The sequence below is a fragment of the Nicotiana tomentosiformis genome, chromosome 8, assembly GCF_000390325.3.
Source record: "Nicotiana tomentosiformis chromosome 8, ASM39032v3, whole genome shotgun sequence".
In the NCBI taxonomy this organism is placed as follows: domain Eukaryota; kingdom Viridiplantae; phylum Streptophyta; class Magnoliopsida; order Solanales; family Solanaceae; genus Nicotiana; species Nicotiana tomentosiformis.
Window position 1 is genome coordinate 109,051,675 of NC_090819.1, and position 19,582 is coordinate 109,071,256.

Here is a 19,582-nt window from a genome sequence, read left to right on the forward strand (position 1 = left end):
AACCAGATTTGGTTCAAGTAAAAGGGGTTTGAAACCCTAAATTAGGTAAGTCATAAAATAAGTGAAAATCAACAGACCCATAAGTAATGGAGCAAATATAGACGAAGAAATGTTAAAAAAAACAGAGTTTGAACCAGATTTGGTTCAAATCAAAGAAGATCTGAAATCCTAACCTTTAGGGCTTAGTGCGAATCAAGAGAGATATGAGAGAATCATCACAAATAACGTACTTGGACTCGAGATTTGTCCGGATTCAAAAGATAAACACAGATTTGGATGAAATCAAATCGGGGTACTTGCCATATTTAGGCAAGTACCTAAGTTATTCTAGAATCTAGCACCAAATAAGGGAAGAACCCTAAAATGGTAAGGGAATAGGGTAAGAATCCCATTAGGACCGGGATTTGGGAGGATTTGGGTGAGGCGGCGGCGTTAGGGTTCAACAGGGGAGGGGAAATGAGGGCGGCGATTTTTTAGAAAAGTGAGGATTAGGGTAGAGAGGAGGGATATAAGGGAAGGGGGTCGTTAGTTGTGGGCCGTTAATCATTTTTGATCAACGTCCAGGATTTAGGCTGATTGGGGTTGGGTTTAATGAATGGGTAAGGGTAATTGAGTTAAGGGTATTGGGCTTGGCCTGGTTTGGGTAGTTTTAGGTCCGAATTAGTTATAAAATTAGGTCTAGATTTTAAATACCCGATTTTAATAAATAATAATTTATAAAAATAATAGATAAATAACAAAATATATTATTTGTGCATGCAAATGATTAAAAACAATTGTTTAACATTATAAAAAATATAAAAGTTATTTTTTGCATAAATAAAGTAATTATAAGTACATATGGGCTATCATTGCAAAATGTATAATTTAGCCTAAAAATGCAAATATAATTATAAAAAAATGTAAATAAAATATTTAAAACATAATATTGGTGTAAATGAAAAGTGTAGATGATAAAATCATCATAAAAATAATTTATAAGGTAATTAATAGATATTTATATAATAAAATGTAGGAATAAATTGATTTAAAGCTTTTAAAAATCATATAAAATTATGAAAAATGCTTGTATATGCTTGTAGATCAAATGATGGTGCATATGCACTATTTTGAATATATATATATATATATATATATATATATATATATATATATATATATATATATATATATATATATAGAAAAATATGAGGAAAAAATTGGGGATCAACAGTTGCCCCTCTTTACCCGGGAAGGATGAAAGAGTTGTCGGGTAAAGAAATGATGACCGATTTTGACCGAATGGGGTGATTTGAAAAAATGTAGGCCGCACTTTGGTCTCTGAGCTGCCTACATATCCCTGGTTTTATAGGAATCAGGCCATGTGTAGTTCTGGATCCAACAGTGGAACGAACTGATGGAGTTGTTGTAAGAACGGACAAAATATTCTGGATAGGATAAATCGGGATTGAGAATGGTTATGGATACTTTAGTAGGTATCAAATGAGAATGGGTAACGGACGATGATTGGTTACGTTTGAAATAATTGAAGGATATGGACGTTGAATGGAAACTGGAGCGAAGATTGCTCCCGTTACGATAACGGTTACTTCCTGGATCACCTGCAAATTCAAAATACGATGCATGCATATAGATTATCGCATAAATTTAAACATGATACAAATTTCCTTTGGACCATGGAGATTGTCTTTGGATGGTGAGGATGACGTCCTTAGACCATGATGTTCTGGGCCATGAATTGTGCGGTAAAGTATCCGCAAGCCAAGAAATGATGTTCTCGGGCTATGAAGATGGTGCCTCTGAACCATGATGCCTTTGAATAATGATGTGCAAGATTAAGAGATCCTCAGGCCATGGCATGGTGTCTTCCGGCTATGAGGATGATGCCTTTGGACTATGACGCCTTCGGACAAATTGGCTATATGTCAGCCCATGAGATGCAGAGACATGATGCTTGAGATAAAACGAGATAGAGCTTAGTCCTATGTAGAGTTGGGAGCAGAGCTTAGTCCCGAGAGAAGAGTATAATGCAAGGTTTGGAATAGAGCAACATTTATGGTCATGCAAGGAGAGACAATGCTTAGTCTCATGCTGGGAAGACAAAGCTTAGCCTTATGCAAGATTTGAGACAATGCTTAGTCTCATGCAAATGGAAGGCAATGCTTAGCCTTATGCAATTAAGAAGGCATGGCTTAGCCGCATGTAAGATTTGAGACAATGCTTAGTATCATACAAATGGAAGGCAATGCTTAGCCTTATGCAGTTGAGGAGGCAGGGCTTAGCCTCATGCAATATTTGAGACAATACTCAGTCTCATGCAAATGGAAGTCAATGCTTAGCCTTATGCAGTTGAGGAGGCAGGGCTTAGCCTCATGCAATATTTGAGACAATGCTTAGTCTCATGCAAATGGAAGGCAATGCTTAGCCTTATGCAATTAAGGAGGCAGGGCTTAGCCTCATACAAAGATTTGAGACAATGCTTAGTCTCATGCAATGGGAAGGCAGTGCTTAGCTTTATGTAATTAAGGATGCATGTCTTAGCCTCATGCAAAGATTTTAGACGATGCTTAGTCTCATGTAATGGGAAGGCAGAGCTTAGCCTTATGCAATTAAGGAGGCAGGGCTTAGCCTCATGCAAAGATTTGAGATAATGCTTAGTCTCATGCAATGGGAGGGCAGTGCTTAGCCTCATGCAATTAAGGAGGCAGGGCTTAGCCTCATGCAAAGATTTGAGACAATGCTTAGTCTCATGAAATGGTTTGAGACAATTCTTAGTCTCTTGCAATGGGAAGGCAGAGCTTAGCCTTATGCAATTAAGGAGGCAGGGATTAACCTCATGCAAGGTTGAGACAATGCTTAGTCTCATGCAGTGGGAAGGCAGTGCTTAGCCTCATGCAATTAAGGAGGCAGAGCTTAGCCTCATGCAAGGTTGAGACAATGCTTAGTCTCATGTAGTTGAGGATGCAGGGCTTAGCCTCATGAAAATTTTGAGACAATGCTTAGTCTCATGCAATGAATAGATAATAAGTGATAGCGGAGTATTTCTAAGCTGGAGATGAGTTCAGTAGCTTTGTTGTTATGAAGACAGTGATTCTAAGGTGCGCACGTACTGTCGACTATTTGTTGTTTCTGCATTCAAAGAAAAATAATGAGTTTTGCGGGGGAGGTTGGTTCATGCCTTTGTCTGCTTGCTTTGCTCTGTTCCACATTGAAATCTTGTCCGAGTTACCATGGGTAGCATCTGGCTAAGAATAAAGTTTTTGAAAAATATGCATGCATAGTTATTCAAAACATAGTAATATGCAATTTAAAATTGATTAGATGAACCGGTAACTGTGACATTATTAGAGACATTGCGACCTTCTTGGCATAGAATTTTGAGGGTCCTCCTCAAAATTCTGCCCCAGTTATCTAGACGAACTTCTGGCTATTCCGCATACGGTGCCATTGGCTGAACTTGCTTCGGAATTTTGAGGGTCCTCCTCAAAATTCTGCCCCAGTTTCCGATTATGGGGAAAATGAAATTTTATTGAATTGTGATCGAACCCACAGGGCTGCCTACGTATCCCCTCTTAAACGGGAATCAGGTCAAGTGTAGTTCAATTACATCATATGAAGAAATGTAAACAGTTTAAACATAATATCTTTTGACTGCATCTGAGTTGATAGGCTTTGGCCAAATTTCTCCATCCATTTCTGCGAGTATGTGTGCTCCTCCTGTTAGTACCCTGTGAACCATGTAGGGTCCTTGCCAATTGGGTGAGAATTTTCCTTTGGCTTCATCTTGATGTGGAAAGATCCGTTTCAGCACCAGCTGCCCCGGTGCGAACTGTCTAGGTTTGACCCTTTTGTTGAAAGCTCTGGACATTCTGTTTTGATAGAGCTGACCATGACACACTGCATTCATTCTTTTCCCGTCAATGAGAGCTATATGTTCATAGCGGCTCTTTATCCATTATGCATCACTAAGTTCAGCTTCTTGTATGATTCTCAAAGAAAGAATTTCTACCTCGGCGGGGATGACGGCTTCAGTACCGTAGAACAATAGATAAGGAGTTGCCCCGGTTGACGTGCGGACTGTGGTGCGGTATCCCAATAAGGCAAATGGTAACTTCTCATGCCATTGCTTGTGATTCTCTACCATCTTTCTTAGTATTTTCTTAATGTTCTTGTTGGCGGCCTCCACGGCTCCATTTATTTGGGGTCGGTATGCTGTGGAGTTTTTGTGCTTGGTTTTAAAGGTTTCACACATGGCTTTCATTAGATCACTGTTGGGATTGGCGGCATTGTTAGTGATGATGGATTCTGGAACCCCGAATCAACAAACAATACAGTCCCTGATAAAATATGCGACGACTTTCTTGCTTACAGCTTTGTAAGATGCAACTTCAACCCACTTTGTGAAATAGTCGATGGCCACTAGAATGAACCTGTGCCTGTTTGAAGTGGTGGGCTCGATCGGTCCAATGACATCCATTCCCCAGGCAGCAAAAGGCCAAGGTGCGCTTGTTGCATTAAGTTTATTTGGAGGTACCCGTATCATACCTGTGTGTATCTAGCACTGATGATATTTCTGGACATACCAGATGCAGTCTGTTTCCATAGTCATCCAAAAGTATCCGACTCTGAGTATCTTCCTAGCTAGGACGAAACCATTCATATGTGGGCCGCAAGTTCTAGAGTGTATCTCTTCGAGCAATTTGGAAGGTTCCTTGGCGTCAACACACCGTAATAATCCTAAGTTTGGGGTCCTTCTATACATAATCCCTCCACTTTGGAATAAATGGTTGGATAATCTTCGGAGCGTGCGTTTTTAGTATGATTTGCATGCTTCGGGTACTCTCTTTTTGCCAAGTACTCCTTGATATCATGGAACCATGGATTCCCGTCTGCTTTTTCTTCAACATGAGCGTAGTAAGACGGCTGATTATGAATCCTTACCGGAATGGGGTTGATGAAATTCTTGTCCAGATGCTGTATCATGGAGGACAAAGTGGCCAATGCGTCTGCGAACTCATTCTGGATTCTCGGGACATGTCTAAACTCTATCTTCGTGAACCTCTTTATCATCTCTTGCACATGATATAGATATGGTAATATCTTGATATTCTTTGTAGCCCATTCTCCCTGCACCTGATGTACCACCAGATCTGAATCGCCAATTACTAGTAATTCCTGGATATTCATGTCAACAGCCAAATTAAGCCCCAATATGCAAGCCTCATATCTGCCATATTATTGGTGCACGGAAATTTGAGTTTCGCGGATACCGGATAATGTTGACCTATTTCTGACACCAAAACGGCTTCAATACCCACTCCTTTGAAGTTTGCGTCTCCATCGAAAAACATTTTCCACTCGTCGTAGGCTTCGACGATATATTCTCCTACGAATGATACTTCTTCATCAGGAAAATACGTTTTTAGTGGTTCGTATTCTCCTCCTACAGGATTTTTCGCGAGATGATCCGCTAATGCTTGTCCCTTAACCGCCTTCTGAGTCACATAGACAATGTCTAATTCACTCAACAATATCTGCCATTTTTCCAGCTTTCCTGTAGGCATGGGTTTCTAGAAGATGTACTTCAGAGGGTCCATCCTTGATATGAGATATGTGGTATAGGCACAGAAGTAGTGTCTCAATTTCTGGGCTATCTAGGTCAAAGCACAACAGGTGCATTCCAGCAAAGAATACCATGCTTCGTAGGGTGTGAAATTCTTACTCAAATAGTATATGGCCTATTCTTTCTTTACCGTCTCGTCGTGTTGTACCAAGACACAACCGAAAGCCCCATCTAATACAGAGAGATAGAGTAGCAGTGGTCTACTAGGTTCTGGCAGGACCAGAACTAGCGGTGTGGACAAATATTCTTTGATTCTGTCGAAAGCTTTCTGGCAGTCTTCAACCCAATTGGTTAAGACATCCTTCTTTAACGTTTTGAAAATTAGCTCACATATCACGGTTGATTGTGCTATGAAGCGGCTGATGTAATTAAGACATCCCAAGAAGCTCATCACGTCTTTCTTGTTCTTTGGAGGCGGCAAATCCTGGATAGTCTTGACCTTTGATGGGTCTAGCTCAATTCCTCGGCGGCTGATGATGATCCCTAATAACTTTCCTGCGGGGACCCCAAAGGCACATTTTGCGGGATTCAATTTCAAATTATACCTCCGAAGCCGATCAAAAAATTTCCTCAAGTCTACTATGTGATTTGTACTCTTCTTGGATTTGATGATGATGTCATCCATATATACCTCTATCTCCTTATGTATCATGTCGTGGAAAATAGTTGTCATGGCCCTCATATAAATGGCCCCAATATTCTTCATACCGAACGACATCATTTTATAGCAGTACACCCTCCATGGTGTGATAAAAGCTGTCTTTTCAGCATCCTCTTCATCCATCCAGATCTGAGGATATCCCGCGAAGCAATCCACAAAGTATTGGAGTTCATGCTTGGCGAAATTGTCGATCAGTATGTGTATGTTGGGTAATGGGAAATCATCTTTGGGACTTGCTCTATTTAGGTCCCGATAATCGATGCATACTCTGACTTTCCCATCCTTCTTCGGAACTGGCACGATGTTAGCCAACCAAGTTGGATATTCAACCACTCTGAGAACCTTAGCTTTGATTTGTTTGGTGATTTCTTCTTTGATTTTCAAACTCATATGTGGCTTGAACTTTCTGAGCTTCTGCTTTACTGGCGGACACATTGGATTGGTAGGTAGTTTATGATCCACTATGGACGTGCTTAAACCGGTCATATAATTATAGGACCATGCAAAGATATCCTCATATTCCTTCAGGAAATGAGTGTATTCTTCTTTATCTGATGGTGACAGGTGAATGCTTACACGTGTTTCCTTGACTGTTTCGGAGTCTCCTAGATTAAATGTTTCGGTCTCATCCAAATTGGAATTAGTCTTGTTTTTAAAGTTTTCCACTTCTTTGACAATTTTCCCGGGTATTATATCCTCTTCCAAATCCTCTGAATCATTATCCTTATGTTGCGTTGTCTCATTACATGTCACAGTCGTAAGTTCATCGGGATAAGTAATAATAATGCTGTAGATAAAAAAAACGTAAAGAATAATAATAAATACTAAAAACATCAATGCATTTAGATAAATCTTTAAAACGTCAAACAGGTGCGGCTCGATGACCCGAGCAATTATTTCAAAACAGAACATGCTTAAAACAAAATGCTGAAAACGTCTTAAATGCTCATAAAAATTGCTTTTAAAAATAAGTGATGCTAATTGCCAGGCTACCCAGGAACTTGATGGGCCCTTGATGGTGCAGCAGTCCAGTTCTTGAGAACAACTCCTTTCTCTATGGTCTGAATAATGAGGCCTTCCTCTTCCTCCTCCTCAACTATTGCACTGCAATCCATGTCTCCATCATCCAGAAATAGATTCCTTATACCGGCTAGAACTTCATCTTCTTCGGACTCCCACATCATGTCAGCTTGGTGAAATGACTGGCTCAAATGTGGTACTGGTTGCTCTAGAGGGTAATAAGGACCACGCCATAATGGCGACAAAATTCTGATACTAGTGCCAGGTGTATTCATACCAAGCCCAAAGGTTGTGCCGTGACGCTTTAGCTGTATTGGTTTGGTGATCCCATGGAGATTCTTGTCGAGACCTTTGCCAGGCTCATACCCTGTCCATGCCAATATGCCTTCTATCTTACTGCTCTACCATTTGTCCTTTTCAATTGCGTTGACGCGCTCGATGCGATGGTATGTTTCTCCATCCAACTCCCTTCTATTCTCGATGAGCGGAACAGTTTGACTAGTGTAAATGGGATTACTTCCGTCCCCATGGATGATCACTTCCTGATGGTTCCACTTAAACTTCATGACCTGATGTAGAGTAGAAGCTACGGCCCTAACAACATGTATCCAAGGTCGTCCCAACAATAGGTTGTAGGTAGCATATATGTCCAACACTTTAAACTCAACATCAAACTAGGTTTGGCCCATATGTAGGCTGAGGTTGGTCTCCCTAATTGTGGCCCTTTGAGACCCATCAAATGCTTTCACATTCATACTTCCTGCTCGTATCTCATGCAGGACTTTACCTAATCTTTTCAGAGTAGTTAGTGGATATATGTTAAGACTCGAACCCCTATCTATCAGGACTCTGGAAATGAACTTATCCTCAAATTGCACTGTGATATGCAGTGCCCTGTTGTGACTTAGTCCTTCTGGTGGTAGCTTGTCTTTATGAAAAGTGATCTTGTGGTTTTCCAACACTTGTCCTACCATATTGGCCATCTCTCCACTGGTAATATTGTTGAGCACGTAAGCTTCATTCAATACCTTCATCAAAGCATTCATATGTGCTTCAGAGTTCTGCAGTAATGATAGAATGGATATCTGAGCAGCGGTTTTGTTAAGATGTTCCACTACAGAGTATTCCCTTGCTTGCACCTTTCTCCAAAGATCATCCGGGCCAGTTTCAATGATGGGCTGCTTGGAAGCGGCTTCTTTACTTGTTCCCCCCAAATGCTCGGGCGTGTAAACCCTACCAGTTCTGGTCATACCTTGTGTTGCACCAGTTTCTTCCATTTTCCCCTTTTCTTTCCTTCTTGCTTCTGCAACATAATCCCATGGTATAGCTTTAGACTTATAAGATGGTGTAGGTGCTACCATCACGGTGAAGGGTGTTGTTACTTCAACCTCAAACGGAGTTGGTGCAGCTACCTCAACTTCAATTGATGACTGTATCTATACCACAATAAGAGTAAGAGTGACCGCATATTTCTTTAGGTCATTCCCTTCTCGAATAAGCCCAATCGACCCTTCTGGGTTCCATTCTTCATCAGTCTGTATCATATTTACTCCCTCGCCCCTATGATCCGGGAGGGGATTGTTGCAGATGTTAGGTGCAACCTCCTTTGCTTGTATAACCTTGGCATCGATTGGTGTCTGGATCTTGTCTTTCAGGGTGTGACATTCATCAATAGTATGACCTTTCATGCCGGAGTGGTAGGCACATGTTTTATTTGGATTGACCCATTGAGAAGAGTTTTCCATGGCAACAACGGGAGTAGGGGTGACATATCCAGCAGCTTTCAGTCTCTCGTATAATTGATCGATGGGTTCAGCAATAGGGGTGTATTGTCTAGGTAGCCTGCGGTCGAAATTTGGTCTTGGTTTTTGATAGTTTTGGCGGGCTGGCGGTGAGTGATAATATGCTGGATGGGTGTTATAATGTGGTAGGTAGTGGCGGGTTATAGATATCTAGGAGGTGAAGGTTGATATGTGGGTGGAGGTGTTTGGTTTGTAAGAGGAGATTTTGGACCTTAGGCTACCATCACGACCCCTACTTCTTTCTTCTTGGATATACCCCCTGACTGCAATGCTTTGTTTGTAGCATGTAATGCCTCAAAATTAGTTACCATTCCGCTCTTGATCCCTTCTTCAATCCTTTCCCCCAATTTGATGATGTCAGAGAATTTGTGATTCTCGATAACCATTAACCTTTCATAGTATTGTGGATCCTGAGCCCGGACGAAGAACTTGTTCATCTGTTCTTCTTCCAATGCAGGCCTTACTTTCGTAGCTTCCGATCTCCATCGAGTAGCATACTCACGGAAAGTCTCCGTTGGCTTCTTCTTGAAATTCTGTATGTAGAATATGTCTGGTACATTCTCCGTATTAAACTTGAATCGATCCATGAAATCCAATGCCATGCTTACCCAACTAACCCACTTCTTGGGATTTTGACTAATGTACCAAGATAGGGCGTCTCCAGTGAGACTTCTCATGAACAACTTCATTCGAATCCTCTCATCCTTTCCAACTCCTACGAGCTTGTCACAGTATGTCCTTAGATGTACCTCTAGGTCACCTGTTCCGTCAAACATCTCGAACTTAGGAGGTTTGTAACCCTCTGGCAGTTCTACGTCTGGCTGAATACACACATCTTCATAATTCAAACCCTCAATGCCTTTACCCCCTTCGACACCCTAGACTCGGCTTGTGAGCTTCTTAAGTTCCTCTGCCATATTCTTGATAAGCAGGTCCTTCTCGGTGGATTCTGGTGTGTATGGGGTTTGTTGAGTGGGGCGAGGTAGAGTTTCTACGTATATGGAGTTACTTTGGTAGATACCAGGGATTTGGGTATAGTGATGATCATTGGTTGAGTTCTGCGAATCGGGGGTAGGTTGCAGTGTATTTTGAGGAGTATGGTAGGTAGTAGTTTGTGGATACTGAGTCGGAAGATGTTGGTGTTGAGGAGGAGTTAGCACTGGTGGAGGGTTAGGATTTTGAGGAGGTGTGGCGTATTGATGAGGTGCGGGAGGATTTTGTGGATGTTGGTTTGGTATGTTTTGAGGAGGTGTTGGGTTTTAGGCATTCTGTTGGTTAATATCCTTGACGTTTAAGGTGAGGGAGAGGTTTGCCAAATGGCGGACCTGCTCAAGTTCCGCTTGCAATTCCAGTATTTTCTGCTCCAACTGTAGAACCAAATCATTCTGTGCCGGAGTACTCTGACCATCTGAAGTTTCAACATTTTCCGCATGCGCAGCGTTATCTTTCCTGATACCACTCATGTCATCCATCTTAGCCTTTCCCTTACTTTTAGGATCACTTAGAGGAGGAGGAGGTGGAGGGCCTCTGGATCTAGTATGATACGCTGATGATGCCAGTATGCAAGAACCAACCTTAGGGGATAGGAATAATCAAAACAAAGAAAAGCAAAAAGGTAAACAAGTAGTAGGAGATTTTGGAAGGATATTTACAGTATTTAAACATGTATTGCGGAATTATAAATTCGCGTCCTAATTTGGGGACCTCATTGTGCCTGAGGTAGGCCTAGTGACACATAGATTTGGAGAAACTTGATGCCGACAATTGCCTCATTTCATTAATGTAATAAATAGATCAAACCTCTAAAATGACAATAATATAAAGAGTTGCTAGTGGCATTTGCCTTATTACAATCAATTTCTAAAATGACTCTAGAAAAGCAAATAAACAACAATTCTATTCTATTTGGTCCCGGAGGGACCCTCTCCAAGCTTGGCCTTTTTGGCCCTATCGATCAGATTCCCCAGGTCGTGCATGTCCAGTAGTAGATACGCCCTTACTAGGTGTCCTTCTTCATTGCCCTCTGCATTCTGACAATCTACGATCCTTTTCCTCATCTTCTCTTCAAGTCCCATCAGACCCTGCTCTAAGTACTCCAACCTCTCTGTTGATTTTGTAGCAACTTTCCTCCATTCATTGATTGATTCCATGTCTATCTTGTGTTGTTCCAAATGTCTGGTTTCGGACTCAAGGATTCTCTTGTGCAACCTCTTGTATTTTACTTGTGCTTTAGTAGCATCGTCTATGACCCTGTTTCCTCGATTGATCCCTGGCTCGACTTCTTCTACTATGTTATCATACAACCATGATAGGTAGAAATACACCTGACCGACGTGGTACCGATTGGGTTCGATGGTATCCTTTTCCACAATAATCTTCAGATGCCACATGTGTTGGGCCTCACACTTGAATGGAATGGCACCACCCTGAAAGTCTGCTTTGTAGTGAACTATCTTAGAAACTCGCGGTATGACTTGTTTTCTCCCAGCCTGTCTCATGACCCTGATAGGAGCATAAGGGTAGATACCCCTCAACCCAATCATTACTAAGTGAGGAACATCCCTGGACCCGATGATGAACTCGCTAGTAGGGAACCACTTGAACATCCAATGGACCTTGTCATCAGTCAAATTTCTAAAGAAGTGTACCCAATCCATGACGTTTTTCGATTGTGCAAACCTGTCTGGGATGAAAGTCATTCTTTTTGGATGGTGAAATGCTATGTGGTCATTCCATGGTCGCCGCGTAAATTCCTGACGGTACTGTCCTCTTTGAAGATGCTCCAACAACCATATTTGCAGTAACAAATTACAACCCTCAAAATGTTTGAATCCCTTCTTACAGCAGTCCAAAGTTCGGTATATCTCTGCCACGATCATTGGGACAATAGTGTAAGTCTGTCCCTCAATCCCTTCCATTAAGGTCTTGGTAACCATAGCCAAACGAGTGTGAATCCTGTCTCCTTGAATTGGAAATACTATCATACCCAGAAAACAGACGATGAACACAAAAACCTGACGATGAGTCCATCCCAGGGAAGTGATGGCAAACTCATCATGATAGATACAATAGGATGTATTGTGCCCATAACGCTCGTAGAGGAAGTCGAAAGGTATGTAGAACTTCTTCAAGCAGACTAACTCGTCATTCTTTCTAAGACCCATCATTTTCAGAAATCCCCTAGAAGTACGATTTTCCGGTACCAACAGACCAGGGCTATCCCAGGGTAGCCCGACAAAACCTCCAATTTCCTCAAGAAGGGGAGTCATCTCTATGTTACCAAAACGGAAAACAACCCTCTTTTCATCCCAGAACATAGTAGCGGCCTCGATCAGTACATTTGTTTGGCCGAATGTCCAGCAAAGAAGGTAAATTTCCCAGAATGTTTTTCACATGGTTTTTGTCGCTTGGCGAGATATTTTCCCACCAGTCTAGCAATAGAGGTGAGATACTTCGGACCATGCCGAACCTGGGGACTTCGTGCCTCATTTCTGCAAAACAAATAAAGTTAGCCCTTTCCCCCTCCGGGTTTGACTACTTACACATTAATGATTAGCATATCCACACATTTTATCTAAATAATGCATGTATGATGATCGTGCCCGTTGGGATTATGGAAATCCCGATGGAATTTGGACAAGGCTTTCCTTAGAGAGTTATTATGCGAACAACATTCTAACTCATGCTAGGTTTGGACATGATGCATGCACAGTTAACATCAGAGTAGGGTTTTCTATAGAAGTCTAGACCGGTACCCTCAAGCGGACAACTTGAGAGGGAAAGGCACAAAACCGTCGACTGCACCGCTGATCGACTAGTTTTACCGCAAATAAGCCTTTCCAAATTTAAAAAGGGTAAGATAGGAAGAGCGCGGACACTCATCAAGTGTTGTTATGGTATTAATTGCGCACAAGTGGAATATATTGCAAAGCATGTAATTATGAAAAAAATAAAACAACACCTTATCAAGTATTTTGCATGATGAAAGCGATAAATGCGATATTTAATAAATGTAAAGACACGAAAGAAAGAAAAACAAAGAAAGAGTTAGTTCGCATAATGGAAAAATTATAATAAAGCGGTAAAAGGGGTAGGGGTTGGGAAATACATAAAGATTGAAGCCAGCGAACAAGGTTAAATGAAAAGTTGCATGTAAATTCATGTAAAAGAGAAAATAGGGAATGAGGTGTGCATGTAGCAAATAAACAGTGAATTCGAGCATAAAATAATAAAGACATGCTTATCGAGGAAGATTAATACACACAGACCAAGTTCATTATGGTAAGAGCCTAAAGATATCCCCAGCAGAGTCGCCATGCTGTCGCGCCCCGTTCTCTTGCGAAATCAGGTTTCGACGTTGACAACTCTTTTAAAAGGAAGGGTATTAAAAGAGAGTCGCCACCTAACGGATTAAGGTGCGTTAGGGCACTTTTTGCAAATGACTCGGGTTTACTAGTTTGCGTCATCAAAGATTGGGTAAGGGCTCAAATTACCTCAAGGAGAAGGTGTTAGACACTCCTCGAGATTCACAATGGTGGGTCCCGACCGAACTTAAATCATGTGTATTAGTCTAAGAGATAAGAGAAACATAAAGAATTATTTTAATAGGAGTGGGGGGTCCTAAGTTTTTTAGCCTAAAGGATTACCCCGTGCAACATAAATAATACTTCGTAACTCCCCCAAGATGGGGGTGTTACTCATATTATTATGCGGGCACAAATTATCATCTCCTGCTACCCGATTACTATCTTTAAGTTATTTACCTAAAACGCTCTAATCAATTCTAAATCGTACCTTATTCGTGCACTACCCATCCCTTGCCTATGGCCCAGGAGGCGTTTGGACCTCTATTTTGGGATGGTTCTAGACTTAACTTAGGTTGCTCAAAATGATAAAAACTAGGTGACATATAAAACAAATTAGACTTTCATGTAAAAGCAAATAAGGGCTCAGGTTAGCCTCCACACTTAGGCAGCAAATGCACGCAAACAAATTAGGCGTTTTGATAGTTTCAACAATTGAAGTCGTTAGGCCCTATAGACATGATTTCTATATGATTCTTGATTTTAATCATGCGAGCAGTTATGCAAAGTAATTTTTAAGTGACTGCACAATTGTCTACTGATTATAAGTATAAGCGGTTGAAACCTATAAACATGCTATCTAGGTGATTTACTCAGTATTTGGCAGTAATAAACATGAGAGATATTCAGAATTACTCAGTTGTTCCTATAGGCATGCTTTCTACTGGCATTCAACGAGGCAGTGTTTTAAACCCTGATTTTAGCGCTTAACACAGATAGTGATTACCCTATAGACATGATTCCTACCCTTGATGATTGAAGCTGGTTTTAGTTCTTATATACTAAATGAGCAAGTATGACAATAGTATATCAATCAATTAAGAGCCCTATGGGCATGACTTTAAAAATACAGATTTATAAATGACACTATGATCATGGTGCCTGATGAATATGCTGCAATGCAAATTGAACTTTGATTATTTTATTCCCTATAGGCATGGTATCTAAAAAGCAGAATAGGAAGGTTATCCACAGAGCTTATTCGAGCAAGTAAACACCTATAGGCAGGTTATCTACAAAGCATATTCGAGCAAAATATACACCTATAGGAAGGTTATCTAACATACAATAGCAGAATGTATTTGAATAAAGTAAACACTTATAGCAAGGTTATCTGACATACTATAGCAGAATGATCAAAGTAAACACCTATAGGCAGGTTATCTAACACAATAGCAGAATGAGCAAAGTAAACACATATAGGTAGGATTTCTACCCATTCTCATGCAAATCTTAAAATAAACCCACTTTTCCAATTTACTAATGCCCCAATTGTTATTACAAATAATTATTACAGACCAGAATTGAGTGAATGAATTACAAAGTATAAAAACTATAGAAAGCCTGCAGCAGGCCCAAATACACCTGGACAAGCCAGGCCTTCAACTCACAGTAGCTCCAAAAGCCCATGTTCATAGAGACACAGTAACCAGCGGTGAATGATTCACCCATATCTCAAGGATAAGCATACATAACCCAAATCTCTAGTGTGTTAGAGTTCCCAAGGGCTTCAAGAACCCAGGGCAGTGCTCACACTAGAGAAGAATGATCAGAATAGTTCAAAGAAGACTAGGGACCAAATCCTAGTGTGTCAGAGTTCACGAGGGTCTCATATGAACCCTGAGTAGTGCTCACACTAGGGAGGCCAAGGGAAAGAACCTAAATTGCTTTGGCTTTCAACCAGCAAAGAGTGAGAATTCAGGAGAGTAGGATGGGATTAGGGGGTACTGAATCACACATAGAACACAAACAAATAGCAACACATTTGAACCTAGGAAGACTTAATCCAGTTTTTAGAAGTTAACAAAGTCACATGCTAATAAGACCAATTCATAAACATGTTCATAGTGATAACAAAGACTGTAGATCAAACTAAGTCATAGAAAGAAAGCTCATTGATTAACAGTAGGCCAGGAACACACTAATTAGTATTAAGAACTGATTAAATAATTTAGCAGAGGTATCATAACATAGTGAGTGCAGAACTAAACAATTCACATGGTGACAGGTTCAATAAATAAACTGATGAATCTGTTAAGGCACACACAGCTAAACAGTCCTTAGGAAAGGTATGAAGGTATTTAAGGCTAAAGAATAGCCCTAAATTACACAGAGTTAGGCAGATTCAAACTGAGTTCAACATGTCTTAAATACAGGTAATAGTACTTGGGGTATCATGGTTTGATAACAGTAACACATTAAGCAGGTAATCATAATGGAATAGCAAATGATTCAATAAACTCACCAGTTAAGATAAAACAGGAAAAAGGAATCCAATAGTGTAGCAATTGTTACCAACAGAAGCAAAACAGTTTAGGATTTCTGGCCTTGGCTTCCAGCCGGCCAGGAATCAAAAGCACAGAGTAGTATTGCTACGAGTGAAAGAACTTGAGTTCTAAACTTTATTTCAAAGGGGAGTGGGGAGGGGTTCGAATAATGTTCTAGCATTAAAGAATTCCTCACTTAAATACTGAGGTCAGTGTTTAAATCAGTAGGGTTGAACCCTAAGTTTTAGGTGAAAAAATACACAAAACCAGTAGAAAATAAGGTAAAGAATCACATCAGGCAGACAAGAGATCATTGTAAAAGGAATACTCAATCGAACCAGATTTGATTCAAGTAAAAAAGGTTGAAAACCCTAAATTAGGTAAACCCCGAAATTAGCAGAGAATAATGGCAAAGAATCATGTATTAACACATACAAATGAACGTAGACAGGGATTATTCAAAAGAGACATGAAATTGAACCAGATTAGTTCGAGTAAAAAGGGACTGAAATCCTAATTTTGGGTAAAACACAAAATCAGCAAGAATAAAGGAAAAGAACCCATATTAGCATAAAATAAACATATATAGGAACTTAAAAAAGGAAACTTATAAACGAACCATATTTGGTTCAAGTAAAAGGGGTTTTAAACCCTAAATTAGGTAAGTCACAAAATCAGCGAAAATCAACAGACCCATAAGTAATTGAGCAAATATAGACGAAGAAATGTTAAAAACCCTAGAGTTTGAACCAGATTTGGTTCAAATCAAAGAAGATCTGAAACCCTAACCTTTAGGGCTTAGTGCGAATCAAGAGAGATATGAGAGAATCATCACAAATAACGTACTTGGACTCGAGATTTAACCGGATTCAAAAGATAAACACAGATTTGGACGGAATCAAATTGGGGTGCTTGCCATATTTAGGCAAGTACCTAAGTTATTCCGGAATCTAGCACCAAATAAGGGAAGAACCCTAAAATGGTAAGGCAATAGGGTAAGAATCCCATTAGGACTAGGATTTGGGTGAGGCAGCAGCGTTAGGGTTCAACAGGGGAGGGGAAATGAGGGCGGCGATTTTTTAGAAAAGTGAGGATTAGGGTAGAGAGGAGGGATATAAGGGAAGGGGGTCGTTAGTTGTAGGTCGTTAATCATTTTCGATCAACGGCCATGATTTAGGCTGATTGGGGTTCGATTTAATGAATGGGTAAGGGTAATTGAGTTGGGGGTATTGGGGATTTTTAGGTCCGAATTAGTTATAGATTTAGGGTCATATTTTAAATACCCGATTTTAATAAATAATAATTTATAAAAATAATAAATAAATAACAAAATATATTATTTGTGTATGCAAATGATTAAAAACAATTGTTTAACATTATAAAAAATATAAAAGTTATTTTTTGCATAAATAAAGTAATTATAAGTACATAAGGGCTATTATTGCAAAATATACAATTTAGCCTAAAAATACAAATGTAATTATAACAAAATGTAAATAAAATATTTAAAACCTAATATGGATGTAAATGAAAAGTGTAGATGATAAAATCATCATAAAAATAATTTATAAAATAATTAATAGATATTTATATAATAAAATGTTGGAATAAATTTATTTAAAGCCTTTAAAAATCATAAAAAATTATAAAAAATGCTTGTAGATCAAATGATGGTGCATATGCACTATATATATATATATATATATATATATATATATATATATATATATATATATATATATATATATATATATATATAAAATCAACACTAAGCATGTTTTCCAAGATCTGAATAACCCGTTTAGACTGTTCATCCCTCTGTGGATGAAAAGCTGTGCTCAACTCAACCTGAGAACCCAATGACTTCTGAAAAGAATTCCAAAATTTGGCAGTAAACTGTGTACCCTGATATGATATTATAGAAATAGGTACGCCATGAGGCCAAACTATTTCTCGAAGGTAAATATCTGCTAATTGTTCTTTAGTATGAGTAACTCGAACCGGTATAAATGCACAAACTTTGTGAGTCTGTCCACGATCACCCATACTGAATCATGTTTCTTAAAACTACGTGGCAACCTAACTACAAAATCCATAGTAATCCTTTCCCACTTCCACTCCGGGATAATCAAATTCTGCATCACACCGCCTGATTTTTGGTGCTCATATTTCACCTGGTGACAATTTAAGCAACTAGTCACATGTTTCAAAATATCGTACTTCATACCTTTTCACCAGTACAATTCACGCAAGTCTTGATACATTTTAGTAGCACATGGATGTATAGAGTATCGGGAGCTATGAGCCTCTTCAAGAATCAACTGTTTCACATCACCCACCATGGGGATACACAATCTCCCATGTCTACGTAACACACCTTCACTATCAACAACAAATGACTTAACACCACCATTCTACACTCGATCTCGGAGTCTAGCAAGACGAAAATCTTCAAATTGATGAGCTTTGACCTGTCCAACCAAGGATGATTGTGCTACCAAACCCGCAAGTAACCTGCCCGATAATGTATGATCAATACGCACTCCTCGATTGGGCAATGCCTGAATATCCATAGCCATAGGTCGTTCTTCAGCAGTAAATCGGTCCAAGCTACCCATAGACATTCTACTCAAGGCGTCTGTCACCACATTCGCCTTCCCGGGATGATATAAAATACTAAGATCATAATCTTTAAGTAACTCTAACCACTGTCTCTACCTCAGATTCAGATCTCTTTGCTTGAATATATATTGCAGACTCTTGTGATCAACATAGATTTCACACGGCTCACCATAAAGATAGTGATGCCAAATCTTAAGTGCAAATACGATCGCAGCCAATTCCAAGTCATGAGTTAGATAATTCTTTTCATGGCTCTTTAGTTGTTGAGAAGCATAAGCTACCACCTTGCCATTCTGCATCAGCACACAATTCAAACCGACTCGAGACGCATCACAATAAATAGTAAAACTGGCTGCACCTATAGGTAGTGTCAAAATAGGAGCTGTAGTCAATGCGGTCTTCAATTTCTGAATAATTTCTTCACACTCATCTGACCACTAAAATACAATACCTTTCTGAGTCAATCGTGTCAATGGAGTGGCTATCCTTGAGAAACCCTCAACAAACCTTCTGTAATATCCGGCTAGGCCTAAGAAGCTACGTATCTCTGTAGGAGTAGTGGGTCGAGGCCAATCTCGAACTGCCTCTATCTTCTTTGGATCAACTTAAATCCCATCTCGTGACACCACATGTCCCAAAAAGGAGATTGTATCCAACCAAAATTCACTTTGAGAACTTGGCATAAAGCTTTCGTTGTCTAAGTGTATGTAGCACAACTCTCAGGTGTTGTTCATATTCTGCCTCACTTCGAGAGTAGACCAAAATATCATCAATAAATACAATCATAAAATAATCTAAGAATGGCTTGAATACCCTATTCATGAGGACCATAAATGCTGCGGGGGCATTAGTAAGCCCAAAGGACATCACCAAAAATTAAAAATGCCCGTACCTGGTCCGAAACGCTGTCTTGGATATATCCTCAGTCTTAATGCTCAGCTGATGGTAACACAATCTCAGGTCAATTTTTGAAAAGTGAGTTGCACCGTGTAGCTGGTCAAATA

General features: G+C 39.9%; 1 protein-coding gene across 1 annotated transcript; it reads right to left on the reverse strand.

Annotated features, from left to right (window-relative positions):
- Nucleotides 1-9,318: 9,318 nt before the first annotated feature.
- LOC138897977 (uncharacterized) lies at nt 9,319-10,578 on the reverse strand. The gene is made up of 2 exons (XM_070184005.1): nt 10,432-10,578; nt 9,319-9,927 (listed from the first exon to the last, which is right to left on the reverse strand). The coding sequence occupies exons 1-2, from the start codon at nt 10,576-10,578 to the stop codon at nt 9,319-9,321; spliced, it is 756 nt and encodes a 251-aa protein (XP_070040106.1).
- Nucleotides 10,579-19,582: the final 9,004 nt, after the last annotated feature.